Source organism: Pipra filicauda, unplaced genomic scaffold, assembly GCF_003945595.2.
Source record: "Pipra filicauda isolate LSUMZ 115617 unplaced genomic scaffold, ASM394559v2 scaffold44_size3831614_pilon, whole genome shotgun sequence".
Lineage (NCBI taxonomy): Eukaryota > Metazoa > Chordata > Aves > Passeriformes > Pipridae > Pipra > Pipra filicauda.
This window is the reverse complement of record NW_024104587.1, coordinates 132888-152542: the sequence shown is the minus strand read 5'-3', so window position 1 is coordinate 152542 and position 19655 is coordinate 132888. Positions and strand designations below refer to the sequence as shown.

At 49.1% G+C, this 19655-nt stretch overlaps 1 protein-coding gene across 2 annotated transcripts; it reads right to left on the bottom strand.

Moving 5' to 3' along the window:
• Positions 1 to 5827: 5827 nt before the first annotated feature.
• On the bottom strand, positions 5828 to 19265 carry DET1 (DET1 partner of COP1 E3 ubiquitin ligase). 2 transcript variants are annotated; one of them, XM_039385926.1, is made up of 5 exons: positions 18839 to 19265; positions 17487 to 18595; positions 14245 to 14435; positions 12427 to 12618; positions 5828 to 8705 (listed from the first exon to the last, which is right to left on the bottom strand). In XM_039385926.1, the coding sequence occupies exons 2-5, from the start codon at positions 18567 to 18569 to the stop codon at positions 8516 to 8518; spliced, it is 1656 nt and encodes a 551-aa protein (XP_039241860.1). In that variant the 5' UTR covers positions 18570 to 18595; positions 18839 to 19265; the 3' UTR covers positions 5828 to 8515. The 2 variants fall into 2 exon arrangements, with proteins under 2 accessions (XP_039241860.1, XP_039241861.1); XM_039385927.1 differs by having other exon boundaries at positions 19233 to 19261.
• Between the last annotated feature and the right edge of the window lie 390 nt (positions 19266 to 19655).

Sequence of the window (19655 nt, the reverse complement as noted above, 5' to 3'; positions counted from 1 at the left end):
GTAACAGTTCAAATCAGGTGGTGTTTTTGCACTCAGATTTCAGCAGATAATCACGGTACTGCTTTTGTGCCTGGCATCCGTGCCCAGCCCCTCTTTTCCCTCCAACCTCAGCCTATGACCCCTCAGACCAAAAAGAGATCAAGGACCCTCAGATCGTTTCTATGCTTTCCCAATGCTCTCCTCTCCCCTCAAGAGGCATTAATGGGTACTCAACCACAGTAGGAACTGCTCAAAGGTTTTACTAATGAACAGCCTAAGAGCATCCAAATCTGCAAGCTGATGATGAAGCTGAGCTGCAGGGTCCTCTTGGGGAGATGCAGAGGGGAGCCAAGCCTCAATGCTATTCTCTTTTTTTGAAACTACTCACCCCTCCTCCACTGAGCTTTCCAAGCTTCCCCTGCAGTAGTGCCACTTGACAGTGGCACTCATTCCTCCAGAGTCCATAACTCTCTTCCTATGCCCACATCTACTGAGAGTGCACCTGGACCCAAACCCCTTGGCAGCTATGGAGCCCTAACAGCGACTGTTCGCGATAGCTGCTCCTGGTAGCAGCTTCAGCACTTGTTTTTCAAAAAAAAAGGAGGTAGAAGGGAGAAAGGGTTGGATACAAGGGGCTGAATGCTAAGCGAGAATGCAGGCAATGAAAAGGTGGGTTGGGAAAAGAAATGGAAGGAAAAATGCATGAAGAGAAAATACAATATAAAAAAGCCTCAAAGACCAAAAAAACCCACTCATTTCTTTAGTCTAAAATCTCACAGATTGTGGTCCAAGAGTTAGCACAAGTCAGGAGAAGGATGCAAGGAAGGGCTCTCCAGAATCTGGCTAGATGCGCTCCCCTTTGCTGTTCTCCCACGTCAGAAGCACAGAGTGGCTTTGCTCAGGAGTCTTCTCTGCCAGCACAACCAGCTCTTTGGGGCTTTCCATTCACCACTCTAAGGAGCTGTATTTAGAAACTTCCAAAGCCTCTCCCTGCAGCAACAACAGTCCTCAAAACCTTCCTTCCCTTGCAAGGGCTCTGAAATCCCTCCTCTGTGCCTTTCCACTTAACGATTCATTTTGCAAAGCCAAACTCTAACCCGGAGCAGCTGGGATTGATGTCCACCGTCCCTCCCAGCCATATCATTAAAGACTCCAGCTTTTGGCCCTTTCTCTCTCCCCTTGCTCCTCTGCACAGGAACAGGCCGGGCTCCCCATCGCACACAGAGCTCCAGGTAACAAATAAAACTTGGGGCTATGAGCAGGAGAATGACATGTATTCGTCCTGCAGCCCCTTCTGCAGGTCCCAAGGTGAGATGAAATAGGACTCCTGTCTCTTCATGCAGCAGCCTGCAGGCGAACAACTTGTTCTCCTATTTGTCAGCAGTGGCTCTCACACAGCCCCTTGGCAAGGCCTGGATGCTGCCTTTCATTTTGTACCTGCCAAATCCATAGAAATACCAATTTTCTGAGCTGCCAGGGTCAAACTGACAAAGGAATGCAAACTACTTTAGACCTTCCAGCCCACTGGACTTCTCTGTAATGCCAACGGCTGGGAAGCAACCTGCTCCAGCACTGGGAGATGCTCTGAAACAATCTGTCCTTGGACATGGTTGCAAAATCAGCCCTGTTACCAAAACCCCTCCGAGAGGAGCAGTGCTGCTGGCTGGGGAGATCCCTTTCCTGGTGATCCTGCAGCCAAGAGTGGTCGCACAGTCACCAAAGGGCCAGTGTAAAACTGGGACAAACTCTACTGGGCTTCAAGCAGCTGCATGGCAGAGCTGCTCTCCCCAGCCCTTATCAGAGCCAGCGGGTCAGCACCGACATTGCCTTCAAATCTGAGCCTTCTCTGGGGAAGAAGCCGATGGGGGATTTAAAGGGTAGGAGGCAGGATGAGGAGAGATTAACTCAGACTTTGCTGCCCAAAGCCAGACAGGCTGCACTGCACAATCACGCTGTCGAGATGACATTTGTCTGTCCTATGTTACAGGAGACCCTGTTTGGCTGCCAGTTGCTCCCTCTCCCTTACAAAGAGGGATTTTACAAGCATTAAGGACTCACCGGTCAGGGCTGAACCAGTGACCTACCTACACTGCTGCAGGTATCAGCACAGATAATCTGGACCTTACCCTGACCTCAGGACAAGCCCCAAAAAAATAGGGCAGCAGCAATGAAAACTATCCTTCACGGTCACAGATGCAAGAGCACACGCTAGCTCTGCAACAGGGGCGATGTTTCGGGAGGGGAGTCCCACACGCCCGGACGGTGCCGATGCCGCAGTATCCTGCAGGATGTGGGTTCAGCCCAGCGGCATGGGCCAGGGCTCCCCGCTGGTAGTCACAGGGGTGCTGGTGCCCCTCACCTCTATCAACTCACCATTTGAACCGTTTTCCCCCCGTCGGTTGCTGGGCACAGCAAGGCCGTTTCCATGCGGATGGCTGTTTCTCCCCGTTGCCGTGGTGACGGCACTGGGCGCCAGCAGGTCGGAGGCGGGAGAGCGAGGATCGTATCTCCCCGGCGCTCACCAAGGGCAGTGGGTACATCTAATCCGGCATTGCTCCATTTTATGCCTTTGAGGCGCACCGAGAAGCTATCAAATGACCAGTACAGTGGCGGCGAGCAGGCACTCAGAGGGATGCAGTGCTGCCCACTGCTCTTAACAGCACCCTAAAATCACATCGAACAGCGGCCAAGACTGCCCTGGCAGGGCTTTCCTGCCACCTGTCTGGCTCTCACCCCTCCAAGCCTCTCAAGCAGCTAGTCCCACCACAACCCTCAGTGCCAGCACCCCCAGGCTGTCCTCTGGCAGGGCTCAGGCACAGGGCTGGATGTCAGCACTGCCAGTGCATCCTCACCAGCCCTATCCAAGATAACCAGAAGCTGCTGCCCAGTTCATCAGGCACTAGAATGAAGACAGTGTGCTGAGCCACACAACTTTCTGTCATACCCCTCTGTCTGCCTGCCTGATGCTGTTGCAACACACCTGGATAGAGGAAGGATGCTGGCAGAGGGAAGGATGAACATGTGCAAGAGTAGCTTTCAGAGGGGAATGTGCACTGCCAAAAACAGGGGCTCAGGGAGTCCTCTGGGCAAAGCCAGGGCTGCTCTGGCCCATGCTTAGTGTCTTGCAAAGCTGCTGGGGAGAAAGAAAGAGAAGGGCAGCCACGGAGAGTAGAAGTAAAGCATTCCTGGCTTTAAAAAGCCTGAACTCAAACTAGTTCTGTCATCCACAGAAAATAAACTCCTCCAAAGGCTCCAGTTCATACCTGGACAAAGTAGAATGTAGAAAATGCTGGGGACTTTGTAGTGTTATCCATGACTTTCCGATGTTGCACTTTTTTGTTGCACTTTTTCTTCCCCAACGGCCAAATGCTGTGCTGCTCCTCTTCTAGAAAATCACCCCTGGCAGGCACCTCTTCCTGTGGTCCATCTACCTCTGGCCAGCCAAGGGCCCTGGACACCAAGCCATCTCCCTGCCATGTTCCTCTAAAACTGCCCTCAAATTTGCAGGTGCACTTGTCATCCTCACCGAGGGCAGCAATCACCCCACTAGCAAACTGCAACAGCTAGAAGGTGCCCTAGGAAAAGGTGCAACTTTTGGGAGAAAATAAACAAGAGACACAGTAAAAAATTACCTCAGCACAAATGCAGCAAAGCCTTGTGCTTGTACAATGTCCTCCCCTCCTGATTAACCAAGAGAGGGCCCACATGTTACCCAGAAACTGCAGCACAGCCCTGAGCAGCCGGGACAAGGGGCACTGTGCCCCTTTCCAGTTCTCCTCACATGCAGGGCCACGGCAGTCGCTCATGAATTACCAATTTCCAGACTGCTGGTTTAAAACTGGTGCAGTATTTTTATGTCAAAACATCAGAAAAAAAAAAAAAAAAAAAAAAAACCATTCCATTCAGGGTTTTTTCCATATCTGTATTTTTCTGAGAACTCATTTCCTTACACAGTAAGTACAGCTCTTCCCAAAGAGAAACACAAGCAAATCAGACCTTGGCCAGCTCTAGCAGGGGCCAGGGTTGCCAGATGAGCAGCCAGCACCAGGCTGGGACTGCTACAGTGACTGACTGTATAGCTCAGCCTACAGCCCCCATAGCTCTGAAGCAAGTTAAAAAAAAAAAAAAATTAAAAGCCATTTCACCATTCTCTCCTTCTGAGGAGTATTTGGCCAGAAAAGCTCTTTGCAGCCATGTAACGAGATAGGGAAGCACAGGGATTCAGCCACAACAATGACCTGCACTCTGGAACTTGGATAGCAAGGCAAAAGCAAACCCACAAAATCCTGTCCTGTTGCTTGTCCACAGGACCAACAATTTGCTCTGCAGCATTCACCTATCTGATAAAGACTCACAGAAGAAAAAAAGCTGTCAGAGGGCCACGTGTTCCACTGCCATCCCTTTACCACCTCTCTGCCCACAGCCTTGAGAGACCCTGCAGGAAAAGCTGGCAGAAAAGCAGCAAGACAGAGAACATAAGAAAGACAGAGACTTCTTAAAGTATCAGAAATCTGATTCTTCTAGCTGGGTCAAAAGGATCAAGGGAAGAGCATAACAGATGCAGCACCTGAGCAAAAGGAACGTCCTGTCAGTACACACAGGGAGCTAAATCAGGGCCAGCCATGAGCACTGGAAGGTTAATTGAAAGGAGTCTTTAGTAGGGGCACACCATTAATGGATCCATAGGTTTGACTCTAGTGGGATTTCTGTGGCTTGCTGTCTAATGCCACTTATATAAGAAATAATGTAAGTGTCCTGCTTTTACTGCTTGCTTTTTTTTTTTTTTAAAGCACAAGAAGTAACAAAAGACGGGATTTTGCTGCCAGTCAAACATGGTTTCCAACTCAAGCATCTCCTTGTCACTTTAGTGCCTGTCTGAAAAGCCACGGGCTCAAGAGCTTTCTGGTGTGCTCAGGAAAGCATCCAAGAACTGCACATGGGAAAGTGGAGGAAAGGTTCAAAGGAAAATCACATCCATGCTTAGAGGGACTAACACAAACAGGGATGCTGCCAGGTTGTTACAGAGCAGCAGCGGATTACAAGGGGAACCCAGACTTTGGGAAGGTCCCGATCGTGTGTTCTCAACCACAACATTCTGCAGAGGCAGGGAGCAGCACATGGAAAATCCTAGTGCCTTTGCCCAACCCAAAAGCAGTGGACAGGCAACAGCTCCTCTGCCAAGCAAGGTGTGTTCAGCTTTGTCCTGGTTTTGGCTGGGGCACTTACACATGATGGAGCCCTGCTTTCCTGGAGATGGCTGAACACCCACCTGCCCAAGGGGAGTGGGAATTAATTCCATGTTTTGCTTTGTTTGCACGTGGCTTTTAACCACCCATTAAGCTGTCTTTATCTCAACCCACAAATTTTCTCTTTTACTGTTCCAATTCTCTCCCCAGCCCTGCTGGTGAGGGATTGAGCAAGTGGCTGTGTGGGGCTGAGTTTCCAGCCGGGGTTAAACCACAAGCTTTCACCTCTTGATCGTGGATCATCAGCAGAAAATGACCAAAAGGTTAGACAAATGCTATAAATGGAATAAAGGAAGAGTCTCTGAATACAAGTTGGGACAGTAATAATATACAAAGGGGAAAACACAACTGAAGGCCAAAAATTCCTCTCCCAGCATTAGTTCATGTAGACAAGAATTTGAAAAATCTGCAGGAACTACAGAAAAGCCTCAGGTGGGAACATTCTTGAGCACACTTGTACTCCAAATTCCAGGAAGAGGCAGCAAACTCCCATGTGATACGCCTGCATAGTCCAAGACACACCTCTGCCACCTCTTCTTAGGAAAGGAATTCCCATTTGCAGCATTCAGGTTTTTGGAAGACAAAGACAATAAATCAGAGTCTTCAAGCAAATTCTGTTTATTCCATTTTTGTCTTGTGTTGCTAACAAATCTTTACCCTAAACTAAGAAAAATATCAGGTAGAAAATATCTCCCCTTTCCTCCCACCCTCCCCACCACACACACACACACACGCACTTTTTGTTTCTTAAACAAAAGAATCAAAATTTCAAGCATGAGAGACTTTTCTTTCCATACAATTCTGTAATAAAATTAACTCTGTTGTAGATATAAAATGCAGCAGCCAAGACCAGAGGATCTGCTACACTACTCCAAGGCAATTAGTACCCAGAATGATCAGTTTGTCTGCAAACATAATAAGAAAATACTTAGCACTTATCCAGCACTTTTTATCCATGAATTTCAAAGTGTTTTACAAAAGCTGAAAATATGTTTTTGGCCTCATTTACAGAGAAGAAAACACCAGCTGGAACAGGAAGAGATTTGCCCCCAGCCACAGAACAATTTAATAGCAGAGCTAAGAACAGATCTCTGGTCTCTGAGCCCAAAGTCCAACAATTTGTGCCACACACTCTGCTTCACATAGGGCAGCCTGAATTTAGCAAAAGCCCCGACTATAGAAATGCTGTAATTTATATTTTTTGCCACTGAAAAAAAAGTCTAAATGGAGCTATTTTAGTAAGGACAGACTTCCTGAGGCTGTGACACCAAGAAGTAAACCCAGTCTCAGATGGAGCTGCTGAAAGCTTTGGAAAAGAAAAAAAAAAAGTCTCATACTGAAGTGTGAACAGCTGTGAGATGGTGCAGAAGGAGGTAAATCCATGATCTACAGTGTGCAAACGATTCTCCACTTGGAGCTTTAATTGAATGTTTGAAGAGGAGATCACAGGATAAAAATCTAAAACCTTGACAAATAGTGTTATTAGATGGAGAGGAACCTGCAGCTAAAGCACACACAGCCTGACACCTGTTAGCAGTGTTCTGACCCACCATCACTCCTGACAGACCTGAGACACCAACAGTGCAAACAACAGGTAAAGAGTGGTGAAATGGAATGTCTTCCCTAGAAATATGTTTAGCAAGCCCAGGAGAGCAGAGAAGTACCATGAGGCAGAGAGTGAAGGCTGATTCAAGGACCGCAGGGAACCCTCGATTTCAAGGTCCACCATTCATGCCATAAGCAGGTACCAACACCCACAGTTCTCCTGTTCATTACCAGCAAAATGAATGCATGACTCCAACACTCCTCTTCACAGGCATGTGGCCACAACACATCATCCACAGCTCATTTTGGTCCAAACAAGACACCCACAGGGTCCTTTAAAGGGTTTCCTGTGTATTAGCACCAATTTTCTAATGCCTCCCCTGTAACTCCCATACGAATGGGACAACAGGCTCCAGCTTCCGACAGAGCACCTCGTGATGTTGAGATGGTTGTGCTGCCTGGCAGCACACAGCCCGTGTGCAAAAACCCCCAAATGCTAGCCTACAACCAAAAACTCCATTTTTAAGAGAGAAGGGCAGGCCAGCATCCTCACCAGTCCGTGGTGGCAGGTAATTACACCCAGGAGCTTAATTTATCAGCAGCATAAAAACTGCCGTGGTCCAGCCAGCCCCGACACAGCAGGCAGCTGCGCTCTGAAGCCTGGGAACAGCAACTCGGGTTCTCACAGAGAACAGTGTATCAAACAGGGAGAGGTAAGCAACCTAAGTCAACAAGCTCATCTCCTAACTGCAAACCTGCAGCAGTGAACATTAATTCAGGTCTCCTCCCTCCTTCCTGGGCAAACTCAAATGCTACTAATTTTCCATGCTCATACTCCAACACACCTGAGGGTGCCAGCAGCTGGGTCTCCTCTCTCCCCAGCAGCAGAACTGCAGATGGCCATGAGGATTCACCCCATGCTGCAGAAAAGTCCTTCTAACGTGACCAAGGAGCTACTGTTGCTCCCCTACACCCTTCCTAGCCACCCATCTTCCTTCTGCAGCCACCTCCTCGTGCATTAGAGACACAACCAGCTGCCCTGGCTTGCTGGTATTAACACACCATCTCGCATTTAGGAGCTTTTACAGATACTAAGGCACAAAGATTGAGTGACTTGCATAAGAGTCAGGAACACACCTCATGTCTCTCAGTTGTAGTGATTTCTCACACCTTTTTTCCTGACCTCTTGCATATCAAAATCACATGAGTAGAATGTGTGGATTGACAGCAGGATCTCGTTTCCCTAGCAATACTGAAGATACAAACAAGGGTAGCTGCATCCAAGCCTTCCCCGGGGCTCCCATCCATTCCCCCTATGACAGGCTGTTTGTGCAACAAAGTAAGAGAGCACCAGTGCAGAAGGGAGCGCTCCATAGGTGCAATGCAAAGCCCTGTCTCTGCCACCCCAAGTCTTACAGCAGGAAAGAAAATGGACATGCCTCTGGCAAACCAGGAAAGGAAACCTCAGCTACACTTTGTTCATCCACAGGGATAGGGAAGGACAGCAGCGCTTAATGCAGTGGGACCCCCACAGTACAATCAGGATCAGGAGAAACATCCACAGCCTTAACTGGAGCAGATCAGCTTTCCTCAGCTGAGTGCCCCGTGAGATGCCAGTGGCAGGAGCTCCCTGGTCAGGTTTCTCGACACGAGCAATGGTTTGGTTTCCCAGAAGGTGTGAGTGTCTGGCTTTGGAGCGTCTGCGGCAGAGGCCCGGACCCAAGGAGAGCAGCTGGTGAGGCCCACTACGTGCAGCTGTGCCTCATGTGGAAGTTCACCACGTACTCGGCGTTGGTGCGCTGCACCGAGATGGCAAAGGGCTCGAAGGGGTGGAAGGTGAACGCGACCAGGCGCCGCACGGTGTGATTGATGGGCCGCCCCAGGAGTCCCGCCTGGATCTCAAACTTCAGGAGGCCAGAATCACGAGCGTAAAATCTGAAAGGAAGAGAAAGTCAATTATGGCTGTTCCCGACTATTGACTTTGCCATCTGGGCTCTTCACACACAGAGTGCCTTGTTCCATCTCTGGTACTCCCTCAGGGGCAGGAGGTCCTCAGCTGGGTGTCGGGCTCTTGGCTATGCAGAAAAGTCCCTCCTGGGGCAGTTGTTTTCTACTGTCTAGAAAAGCTTCACTTCATTTTAGTATTAGAAGTGAAAGAACTCTGCCTGTCATTTTGGTGGACAAAGCTGATTTCACAAGGGGGAGTAAGTTTGGTTCAGACCCCACCTGTGCTGGCTCTCCATCCTCTCTTAATGCAAGCTGCTCCCCTTGATCCCTAAGGCAGATTTATTGTATAGAACTGAGCTTACTTCTCTTAGCAATGGACTTCACTGAGAGTGTAAGGCTACCCCTTCCCCCTCCTGGTGCTGCCAGGGAAGGCTTTACGCTGCTGTTCTTGTGCCTTGCTACCTCCCTGTTCAGCTGAAGAAACTTGATCCAATCCTGATCAAGGGTGCCAAGTTGTACTGTACAGCTCAAGCAAGGCTTTGCAGTTCCTTTTAGATTTCCATCAAAAAAGCATTAATGAGATAGGCTGGGCAGGAAGAACCTGGTGGATTGGATTCCACAATGAAAGCAAGGGCAGTGGTCAAAGTAAACCTAACATCCTTCTGCTGTCACACACCTGCCTATGGGTCAAGCTCATGTGTGTCTCCAGACAGGTGAGTTCTGGAACACAGCTCCAACACACAGCAAATACTGCCAAGGGGACAAGGCAAACAGTGCTGAAGAGAGGGGCGTCTGGGGAAGCTCTTTGCTTCTTGAACCTTCTCTGCACACAGTGTGTAACCGACATAAGCCCAGGTAACCCCACTGTCCTCTGCTGCTGTAGGAACATGGGATTCTCTGTGACGGTCCCACACTCCCCAAGATTTTGAAGGAGGTTTCTGGATGTGGTACCTTCACAAATTAGCTGGACTCTAACTTAAATCCTCACCCTGAAGTTGTCTCAGTTCGGTAGACTCTTTTCATTAGAGCTCTTCCAATTTTGAGCACAGAATTGCCATTTTGCCCCACAGCTGCTTCCTTTTCCACCAACACTTAGTATATGTGGGTATTTTGCATTTTCCTCTGGTTTTAACTCAAAGAATGCTTTTAATCTTGGAGCACATCTGCCCCCCGCCAGCAACACAATGCGCTCAGCTCTCAGTCTGGAAGAATGGCTGATGACAGATACGCTGTTTCAGGAGCAGACATACTCCACATTTTAACAACACAGCCTATTGAGAACCTCATGTTCTTCCTGGAGGGCCACTCTCGTCTCCCTTCCTCTGAATCAAACTGCCAGCCAGCCCTGCCTGAAAATTGCACACAAGAACCCAGCAAGAGAATCACAATCTTGGTATTTGGCTTTTCAAAAAGCCCTTTCCCTCCTACACAAGGCTGGGTATGCAGAGGGTCATTCTTTAAATAAATCACAGTCCCCCATCTGTTCCTCTCTCTCCCAATTCACAACAATTTACTACTCAAGATGAAGCTCCCTGTAATCTAAAAGATGTGCTCAGTTTGGTATTTTTAAATGTATTTTTAAAAGTGCTCTGCAATCAGAGGCCATTTCCATGGGCTCTCACTCTGGGGATAAATTAGGCACTGCAATATAAAATTGTATGTCAACAGAAACAGCAAGACCAGCCTTTTCAAACTGTAGGAAAATGGAAGATTTATCTGCAGACCAATTCTTCTGTTAAATGGCTCCTTATTAGCCATCTAGATGGATTTTAGAGACCCCCTGCTATAGGTAGAGTGTGTTAGAGCCTCTTCCTCACAAGTGCCATCATTTCACCCACTGAATATCTCTTCAAGCCTCCTGAAAAGAGACTGGAAGGCAGTGGTGATGGGGAACCTAAAGTCCTTCCAGCCTGAGAGCAAACAACCACTGGTCTCTCAAGTAGGCAGAGTTGAGAGCTGAACCTTCCGGGATGCAGAAAGGCACTAAGGGTTAAAAGGACACAGTGCACAGAAGTGCTGAATGGATGTGGAAAAGGTCTGGAGGCCTTCCTAGCTCACACATTGTGCCAGGAAACTGCACACAGATTATAACACCCTTAACTGCTGAAGGGTTTTCCATTCCAGACAATTACAGGACTTACATTACAAATCCTGCGGTCCTTCATTTCCAAACCCTCTACCCACAACAGGCAGCTGGCATTATTTTATTAATCCCTTTGTTTTGCATGTGAGAACCACAGCAGCACTATTTGAGCTATTGAATGGTTAAGGTTAGAGCCTCATCTTCTGCTTGCTTTCCAAAAACCAGGAGCCCCACTGCTCCGAGGCTCTATTCAAGTCCTAATTGACTCTGCACAGCTTTGAGCTTTAAAAGCTCTGGCTCTGAAATGCCGGTTTGCTCAGGGGAGGGAGGGAAGGTGGCACTTGGCTTTGTTTACTACAAAGACTCCACCGCAGCAAATGACTGTGGTTCTGCTCCCTTTTGTCCGCAGGAGCCGGGCGCAGGTTGGCGCTGGCAGACAACTGCCACCCTGCAAGTTTTCCCAACGTCAAGCATGACAAGGGGGAAAAGGGCAGGCTTTCTCTGCAGATAGCACGGAAGCTGGAGATCAAACCAAATCATACAGGCAGAAAAATCAATTAAATATACATAATTTGGGAATTGAGAGCGCAGGAATAATCAGAAGTTCCCTGCCACCTGAGTCAGGGCCAGGGGAGATATGAAAACACTTTTTGAGAATGAATTGATGAAAACAAAGTTGGGAAGCTGGCCAGAATGATCTCCCTAGGCTGCCTGAGCCCCCAACATGCGTGCAGTCACTAAACAAAGCACTCAGGCACTGAAGGCTCTCTTTGTTTTCAGAGCATAGGTTTGCTTCTCCAGTACTGAGAGTGGAAAGACTATTCTGTCTGGAGAACTCAGCCTCTTTGAGCCTTTCAGGCCAGAGATGTTGGATTTTTAACCACTATTGCTTGCAGCCATGGCTGCAGCCAACAAAAAGAAATAAACAGTCCTGGTGTTTCTGCAAAAAGCATTGCAAACCTCCTTATTCCCAAGCTCAGACTGCCAACATCAAAGACTCAGACAGGAGAGGCACTGAATGGCCCTCGGACCTGGCTGAAGCTCCTACTACAGACAGAAATTTCCTACAGTGCACAGAGAGAAGGGGTGTATGAGGAGAAGTGCAGCTCTCAGGGTGAGGACTGTAAACAAGGGAAGTCTGAAAACAGCTAAATCAATACCACAAGCATTCTGAGTAACACCTAACCCAGCCACTATTTTATTCACAGGACAAACCAGATAATCCTTGCCAGCTAAACCCACGTGCTCAAAAAGGATCCTTCCAGCATAGGAAAGCAGGCATCCAGAACTGTATGAATCTGCAGCCCAAACACAACAACAGCACTGCAAGAAGAGGAGGATGAACAAGACCATTCATATGGAAAAGGTCAGGCTTCACTACTCAAACCTTCCCCAGTGCAGCACAGTGAGAAACCTGAAGAAGCCTCCCATACACATGAGTTACTGCAAAGGAGAGAGGCCAAGCTTTGTGGGACTGCTGAAATAAACCCTCCGGTGAAAGGATTTCCTAAGCAAAAGGCCTTGATCTACTCCCTCTTCTTCACATGTGATGCCATGTGGCAGAGGCAATTTAGGATGACTCTCGCCCTGCTCCCCTCACATTCAGCTTCTTGGCCTGTCCCATACCTTATGGGGTGATCACCGCAGGTCTTGGGCCGCTCCATGACTGACACCCACTTGTCATCGTAGCTGAACAGGGAGAGGTCGAGGTAGGGGCTGCCGCTGTAGGACTGGGCGCTGATCGGGAGCTGCCCCAGCAGCCGCCGCACGGCCTCCGTGTGCCCTCCGTACTTGGCGTTCACGATCGTGTCCTTGAACCTGCAGCAAACCGAGAGACACCTTTTGTTCACAAAGGCCACAGGTGAACAGCACAGCTTAAATAAACTAAGGAGGGAAACAATTAGCGAAAGAAAACAGCAGCAAAGAACCAAACCAGCTCACTTCCAAAGATGTATCACAATGATTCAAGCATCAGCCAGTTCTGGTGACCTTTTTATCCTCCCTCCTCATTACTGTTTCTGCCCTCAAAGTCCAAACTGACAGAAGAAGAAGACTGTGCCTAGCCAGGTCTGGCCCCAGCTGCTCTGCAGTACAGGAAATGAACAGGATCAGAAACAGGGAGAGATGGATTAGCAGCTTATCAGTCAATCCAAGTTTTACCATGAAGCCGGGAAACAGGATAAGCAAAAGCCAGAGGGTTTCACAGTAACAGTTCAGCTATTAATGTTGACTTGAGAATCCCCCTCTCTCCAGCCACTGTGTTTTAAGGGAGAAACCTTAGATGAGGAAGAACCTTGACAAGAAGCACAAAGCTCTTCAGAAACTACAGTGAGCTGAAAGTTCTTCCTGAGGGAGACATTAACACAGGCTGGATTTCTCTTTCCAAACAAAATTTTAAGTTTTCCATGTGCGAGAACAGTCAGATCAGCTGCAGGGATGTTAGACATCAAGGAGGGTAAAACACTTCCATTTAACCAGAAATGCTCAGCCAAAAGCCAGCTCACTCTAGATTATTCTCAATGATACTTTGCTGTGGAAGTTACAACGCTCCCTTATAGCCAAGAGAATGAAAAGATTTGCCTCTCTACTTTAACACAAAGCAGGAGTTGTTCTTCAAGAGTCTCTGGTGAGTCCTCTCATTCTCTCTTCCATTAAGCATTACGGATTTCCTGACAGGCAGCTCTAGAAAGTTACAGACATAGTCAACTTCGTCACATTTCTGTGACATCAACCTAAAATCAACAGAAGCTTAATGCCCATAAGCGAATGCCAAGTACTTTGGATGATGTGAAACAAGTCACTGAAAGAACAAAACACCCTGAGTCACATAAAAATATATTCCAAAAGAAATAACGCACTCTGCCTCATTAAAATCGTGTTTGACTGTTAAAGCACATTCTAGAAAGCCAGGTTATTTTGGTATTTTGCTCAGCTTTCGCAATAGGTCTAAGCAGATGAGTTTCCTTTCTCCTAGCACTCTTTGATGAGAACCACAAGCTTGTCACTGATGTTGAGGAAAATGCTACAGAACAGAGTTTGATACACACTAAATTCAGAGAACATCACTTGGCAAAATACGTCCAACTAGATGACGCCAGCATCTTGACAAATCATATCTTCAGGGACCAAGGCTACTGGGCAGTAACACTTTAATAACCTCCAGAAGAGTTATTACTCAAGGAAAGATGGGAACATCTTTCCCCCAAAATTCCTCTTCCTTCTTCTAAGCACCAGATTCCCACTGCTTTGTGGCAATCCTGTAGCAAGGCAGATGCTGTGGAATATAAAACCAAATGCATGAGGCTGCAAGGTGAACCATGTATGAGCCTGCCCCTTACATCACTCTGCAAAGGGGACAAAGTTATTTGTTATTTGATACTGGCCTTCAGCGGACGGGGGTGAGCGTGTGTCTATACGGTATAAAGCATGCTCCAAATGGCTCACCGGCGCTGGATCTGCCTGGCAAAGTTGTTGCTGGAAGCTGAGCAGGGGAACTGGACAGCCTCACTGTGCAGGGTGGCATTCCTGAAGAGGTCACAGAAGTTCTCAAACAGCTCCAGCAGCTCGTCGGACGTGTTCTCGAACACGGCGATAACCTCCGTGGTCACCATGTTGTACACGACGAAGAACGAGGGCTGGGCAGAGAGGCAGAGGCAGTGGTTACCCAGGAGAGCATGGAGGGGAAGGTCTCCCTTCCTTCTCCCCACATCACACCACGGACCCTATCCAAATTTCTCCACAGCGCAGGAGAATCCCACATCCTTATGCTAATCCATATTCTCCTATTCAACATGTACCAAATTATCCACCTCTTAACTGTGATTAAGAAAACTTAATGGGCTTCCCATTTTTTAACTCCAACTGATGCAATAGTTCTGTTTTCTCTTCCTCTCTGTCCCCTCCACCAAATCCAAAACACTTTCTCAAGTGCCAAATTTAATTTTCATTCCTGCTTACAAAATGATTTTAGATCCAGTGCTAGCTGGCCATAAATTATTTTTTCTTCTCCGTAGAGACATTATATCCTTCCCCTTCTTAATATTTGCATCACAGAGAGATGAGCCTTTTTAGTGTACTATGTGCTATATCACTGCCCACAAAAAGTTGTCCCCTCCAGGTACCCTGCCAGCATAGAAATGAAAATCTGAAAGACATTAATGACTTCTTTTTAGTGCTGACATTCTTGTGCAAGAAGGCCCTTGTATAACACTGTGGATCTGGCAATGGCAATGTTTCCTGACACGAAGTTGGGAAAAAGGTGACATTGTGTCAGCACAGCTACATCAAAGGGAGATGACGTTCCTGTTCCATTGGGAAAGGGCAGATTTAATTCTTGGTCATTAAAAGTAGCTTTCATTAGACACATTGGCACCCCAAATAAGAACCTGCCCCCACTTCAGAAGTAACAAATTCCCGTGGTGTATGCACGTGCCTGATTAATCTTCTGTCAAGAGGTAACTTCTAAATGCTTCACCTCCTGCTCCCAAAAACAATGCTCAGGGATGACGGCAGGCACTCTGCCCACCCCACCCACCCCCAAATATCACAAGGTTTGTTTGTTTTACAGCCCCAAAATAAACTGTGATAATACAATCCAGCCCCCACATGTCAAAATGAAGCGTGCTAGATGAGGTTACTCACTAGACTGCTGCCTAAGGAAAGGGAAGCCCTTCTGAAATAAAGGGTTGGAGCAGAGAGAAAATAAGAGGAGACAGCAGAAGGAAACACTATTTAAATCACTGGAGACTGTAGGGAGTATCCTCCTACCTTAAATAAAAAAAGTTCCTTGGCCAGGTTAACGTACAGACACATCTACAGGATGTCCCTGAGCAGAGAAACTACCCTCCCTGCTTTTTAGCAGCACCTGTAACACCAGCAAAACATCATCACAGCATGAGAGGCAGCAGCTGAGTGTCACAGAAATCACGCAGCAAAGCTGTCAAGTCTATCAACAGAAGCCTGGAATAGCAACAACAACCCCCAAGCTACATATGCACAGCACATCTCAAAGGATTCGGTGCAGACCCAGACAAAAAACACGCAACCCACAAGTATAAACAGTGACTCCTCAACCTTCTTGGCAGAGAAGCCAGAGAGTAGAGAGGAGCCTGAAATTGGATGAAACTTTATGTTCCTTGTCTGATAGATGAAAGAAAAATCAGAGCTGTAGGTATTTTGAGAGCCAAGTTTTCTTCAGGAAGCCCTAACACAACGCCTACGCTCAGGAAGGTCTGCGGAGTCTGCTCCACATCTGGTATTATCTCCTGAAGAACTGAGAAATGAGACGCTTTTCCTTCAGCATAAAAGCCAGCACCTGAGGCTAAACCAACCACAGCCTGCATCTTAAAGTAACCCCCGGGTGAAGAGAGTTGAGAGCTCCCTGCAGCAAACCAGGCACAAAAGCCCCAGTAACCACAGCGGAGCGCTGAGCTGAGCCTGCCACAAATATCTACATCAGGGTCAGGAGCTCATTCCAGACACCAGCAACGAGCAGAACGCTGCAGACCACTTCCACAGAGCTTTAATGTCTCTGAGGCAGATGTTCAGTTTTACATCAATGAGCAAAGTGGACTAGATTAAGCCTTTCCTATTTCCTACCAAAGCAACTTCCCCAAACAAACACCAAAGAGAAAAAATAAAACAAATGAGAGTCATCTTCCAGGAAGAATCAGACTAAGGCAACAAGCTAAGAGCTACTGTCTATTTCTTCTATTATCTAAGTCCTGGTGGAAGAGAAGGGTATGAGAGGAAAACAAACATCTGGGGAACAATCAGAACTACATGCTGTACTGGAGATTTATTACAAATTCTTGCTAAATACTTTCAACAGAATAAAAACCAAGCTTGTTAAAGGAATAAAAACTGGCTTAAAAAAAAATCTCTGTTTCACAGAGCTCCAAATGTGGCCACCACTTAAACAGCAGTGAAAAGAGATGATCAACCTGCGGGGTGGTGAAATGTCTGGAGAGACACAGCACTGACTGAGCTACATTTGCTGTAATTCCACTTCTTTAGTACTAAACTAAAAGGAGAAGCAATTGGCACACTAGCCAGATCTAAGAGCTGCTACTCCAATTTGGAGAGATCATAAATACTGTCTCTCACTGAAGCTTGAAAGAGTAAGTAAGCAGGCAGAACAGAAAAGGTAATTCTACTGGGGAAAAAATGAAGACTATTATATCTGCAAAATGTGCTTGAAGATACATGAGAAAAGGGAGAGACTACCTCTACACTTAAAGTGGACTTTATGAAATATCAGCTAAAAATAAATTCAGCTGGGTATCTGGAAGGGAAAGAGGGTTCTACAGCATCTATGAGTATGGGGAACAAACCCTGGAGAAAGGGAACTCACTAAGCATGTCAGATCTTTTCTCTCTCTTTTTTCAGCTGAGAAGGAAGAGATGAAATTATGCAAACAAAAGACACAAAAGTTATTTAATATTAGAGGCATCAAATGTTCTCGTAAGAACAAAGTCCTGGGGATCCTAAACAACATTCACAGGCTCAGCTAAGAAACAAGCATTGTACTGCTTGAGCACTTGTCCCAAAGCAATGAGCAGCCTGAGGACAGAGGCAGTACCTGAGCAACCTAGTCTAGTGGAAGGTTTCCCTGCCCATGGCAGGGGAGTTGGAATTAGATGATCTTTAAGGCCCCTCCCAACCCAAACCATTCTGTGATTCTATACCTGGGAAGGATCCGTCACCCGCAGCGTGACCACGTCCTCACTGGTGTATTTGATAAAGAGATGGTTCTCATCCAGGAGCTGCATCTTCCACATGCGGAGCTGCCTCAGCTGGTCAAAGTACTGGAAGAACCTTCTCTTTGCTATAGCGCTTCCATCCTGCTCAGCCCTCCTCCACAGGTACACCAGCAGCCTGTGCTTCAGGGAGTTTATGAAGGGCTCTTTGTAGGGGTTGGCCATCCCTGTCTGTGAGTCCCGCTGCACCTCGGGATACACCGCAGACAGGGTCAGGAGATCATCCTCGTAGCAGAAGCGGCCGATGGTCCGCACGTCGATGAACGTCCCCTCGGGTGTCACCTGGAAGACGTGGATGGTCTGCTGCTGCACGGAGAGGATGGCCAGGATGTTCTTGTAGAGGTACAGCCCCTGGTTGTGGGACAGGATGACCTTGTCACACTTGAAGGTGCGCGTGTCGCACAGCCGGCCCGTGTGGAGGTCGATGATGTGCAGGGAGTAATCCTCGAGTGGGGAGCGCGGGTTGGGGGTCACGGACTCGCTGTTGCGATACACCTCGAAGAAGGGTGGGTGTGGCTCCTCGGGCAGGTAGGCGGCTGAGCCCACGATCACGTACCGGCAGTCATCCGTGAACAGGCTGCACTCACGGTTCAGGTGCTCCCCGTTGGAGGCCACGTTGGTGATGTGCAGCAGCACGAAGAAGCGCTCGAAGAGCCGCCCACGGATGTTGACGGACCGCTGGTCGTTGCCATTGGCCAGGATCTCCCCTTCGTAGCCCTGCAGCAGGTCCTCAGCCGCCTGGCAGCCCTGGTACTCGTAGATCTCCAGGGAGGTCTGGTCGGAGGAGAAGGCGATGAAGTAGCGGCCATCAGGGGAGAACTTGCGCAGGAAGCAGGGCGGCTTCTCCACGTTGACCACGGTGAAGTTGGGGAAGACATTCTGGTGGAAGACACGGACCTGGTGCCAGTGAGTGCCAGCCTTGCCAGAGCTGATCCGGCGGCGCTCCAGGCGGTGGATGACGTTCTGGTTCTGGATGCGCCGAGGCCGGATTGTGGGGGCCTCATGGTCCATGGTCAGGGCTCTACCTCATCCTCTCCCTATGGGGAACAGCACACGAGCTCTGGGACCACACGGGGTGGAATTCAGGGGACCTGCTCACATGGACCCACAGCACCCCAAGGGGGTGGCTAAAAGGGGCAGGCTGGACTTTGGGAGTGGGGAAATAACACAGGAGAGCACTGGGAGCAGGGGGAGAAACTGGGAGAGAGATCTCAGCGGGAGGCACCAGGAAATCAAGGGGAGCCCAGAGGTGCCCCCAGTGCACTGAGGAGTGGTGGTACCTGCAAGTCTGTCTGCTGAAAAGGGACACACAGCCGGGCACCGGGAGGGAGTCAGGAAGAAGGGCAGGCACAGGTGGACACCAAGGGAATGGAGGGAGCCCAGGGAACCAGGGATAATCCGCAGATCTGATAAATGGCAAGCACGAGAAACTGGGGGCGAGGGGGCACAGAGGGAGTCACCGCAATGTGCCCGGGCCCGCCTGCCGAGGGGGGAGCGGGGAGCCCCGGTCCTCCGGGGCCGTGCAGGGACTGAGCTCCAGGGGAAGCCCGGGGGCTGCCGCGGGTCCGCCCGCTGAACGGCGCGAGGCTCCCAGCAGTTCTCCTGCTAGGCTGGGGGTTGAGGGGACACGGGGGACCCGGCTGAGGGCCCGGGGGAGGCCGCGGCCGCGCTCACCGCCGGGGCCGCGCCGGGTCCCCTCACGCCATGGCCGCCGCCATCTTTCCGCCACCGCATAGCGGCAGGAGGGCGGTGCGGCCACTTCCGCTTCCGGCCGCGGGACAGCGAGCGGGGGTGGCCCGGCCAGATCGGCTGCGCGCGGCTGAGAGCGCCCCCTGGCGGCGGGAGGAAGCGCTGCTCCGCGCACCCCCAGAACGCACAGCAACCATCCTGGAACCATCCTGGAACCATCCTGGAACCATCCTGAAACCATCCTGCACCCCCAGAACCCACAGCACACATTCTGGCACCATCCTGGATCCACCCTCCACCCACAGCACCCATACTGGACCCACCCTGGAACCACCCTGGACCCATCCTGGACAATCCTGCACCCCTTGCACTCATCCTGCATCCCCTGCACCCACCCAGAACTCACCC